The sequence below is a fragment of the Eulemur rufifrons genome, chromosome 30 (genome assembly GCF_041146395.1).
Source record: "Eulemur rufifrons isolate Redbay chromosome 30, OSU_ERuf_1, whole genome shotgun sequence".
NCBI lineage: Eukaryota > Metazoa > Chordata > Mammalia > Primates > Lemuridae > Eulemur > Eulemur rufifrons.
Genome location: NC_091012.1, coordinates 101317798 through 101319613, shown reverse-complemented (window position 1 = coordinate 101319613; position 1816 = coordinate 101317798). Strand labels below are relative to the sequence as shown.

The following is a 1816-nucleotide window of genomic DNA, read 5'->3' as shown; positions in this document are numbered from 1 at the left end:
AACGGGGAAAAATAATAAAAGATGCTCACACAACCAAGCTGGAAGGACTTTAAAGGCCTCCACTAGAAAACCAACCACGAGACTTGTTTCAAAAATGCGCACGCACACTGACGCACAAATATGTGTGAAATGTAAAAAAAAAAAAAAAAAAAAAAACCCGAAACATCACAGGGCTCACGCACACGCCCCCCTTCACCCCCGCCCCCCCCCAAAAAAAGCAGGGTTATCAGTTAAGGCACCTTTAAAAAAATATCGCAAACAGCTCCGGCTGACCGAAACATTTTACAGTGTACCCAAGAGGCGATTTTGAAAACATCTGAAAAACGTGCAAATTGTCTGAAAACAGTGCCTGGCAACTGAGACAGTTTGCAAGCGTGATTCAGAGGTCTGCCAAGGAAACAAAAGAAGCCTCCCTCCTCCCCGTGAGACCGCACATGGCAAGAGAGGTGCTCTAGGCAGGGCTGGTTTTAAGGGAAGCGGACAATCAGAGGTCTGTGCGCGAGCGGTACATACTAGGGATCGCTATCTGGCAGGGTCGGGGCCACGGAGTTTTCATTGGTTGGGGAACCGCCCAGCTTTAGTTTTTCCAGATATTCGGCATGCACCGGCTTGTGGCACTGGAGAACCTTGATGGCATCTTCGATTTTGAACCACTCTCGCTTCCTCCCAATGCTAACCGAATCTTCCCAATCCTCCAGCAGCTCAGTGACAGTCAGTACATACACGTACGTTCTGTGCTTGCGATCTTGGTTCTGCTCGAAGACGCCCAGGAGCCGGCCTAACTTCCCCTTGACTCCCGCCTCTTCGTACACCTCTCGGACAGCCGCACCGCTCGGCTCCTCCTCGGGCTCCATGCCCCCGCCCGGCACGATCCAGCGGTCCGGGTACCGGCTGCTACTCACTAACAGCACCTCGTCCTCCAGCTCGCTCCGGAAGCACAGGCACGCCGCCCGCTTCTTGAACCCCTCCGTGTCGTAGGTCCGCGTCTGGTTCGGCTTGCACTTCATCCTCGGAGCCGCCTTCTCCCGCCGCTGACGCCGCCGCCGCCGAGCAGCCGAGGTGCTGGGAAGAGGAAGGGCCGAGGCGAGGGCAGGGAGAGAGTGGCGTCTCAGCCTGCGAGCCGGGCAGCCAAGGCAGAGATGAGGCGGAGGCGGGGGCGGGGGCAGCGAGGCGCGTCAGTCAGCCGGCCCTTAGGGCGGTCGCCGGCCCAGCGCGCAGGGTCCCGAGCCCGCCGCCTGAGAGGAGACCCCTCCACCGCGAGCCTGCGACTCTGCAGCGGGCCCACCCGCGTGTCGGGGGCGCGTCTCTCTCCCTCCCTCAGCCGCCGGGCACGGGTTGAGCGAGGTGAGGCGCATCCACGTGCGCGTTCGCGGTCCCGTTCACGTGCGCGTTCACAGTGGAGGGCGAGGGGCGGGGACGGGGGTCTCCGGGCTCCCGCAGCGCGCGGCGCCTCGGGCCCACTGCGCAGGCGCCCCGCCCCTCTCGAGCCGGGAACCTCCTTCCCTGCGTGAAATTCGCCGCATTGGGACTCTGGCCAAGAGTCTCCGCGGGTGCCTTTCCGCCGAACCGGGCTGTGGCGGGCCGGACGTTTCTCCTCAGCCTCCCCACCGCCTCGCACGAAGCACACACGCAATCCTTTCACACACCGCAGGGTCAAGGGCATCGTCATCATCCTCCCCCATGATGAAACACTTCTGGCTTATTCATACGAAGACCCCCGTGGTGTCTAAATGACCAAGGGATTCTTGGCAAAATAGGACCTCATCTTTGGTGAGTCACATCAGGCAGTTTTATTTCTTCAACAGGTTCTCCCCTT

At 59.9% G+C, this 1816-nt stretch overlaps 1 protein-coding gene across 1 annotated transcript; it reads right to left on the bottom strand.

The window, feature by feature from the left end:
- Positions 1-512: 512 nt before the first annotated feature.
- LOC138378596 (diphosphoinositol polyphosphate phosphohydrolase 3-beta) lies at positions 513-1007 on the bottom strand. The gene has a single exon (XM_069463935.1). The coding sequence runs from the start codon at positions 1005-1007 to the stop codon at positions 513-515; it is 495 nt and encodes a 164-aa protein (XP_069320036.1).
- Positions 1008-1816: the final 809 nt, after the last annotated feature.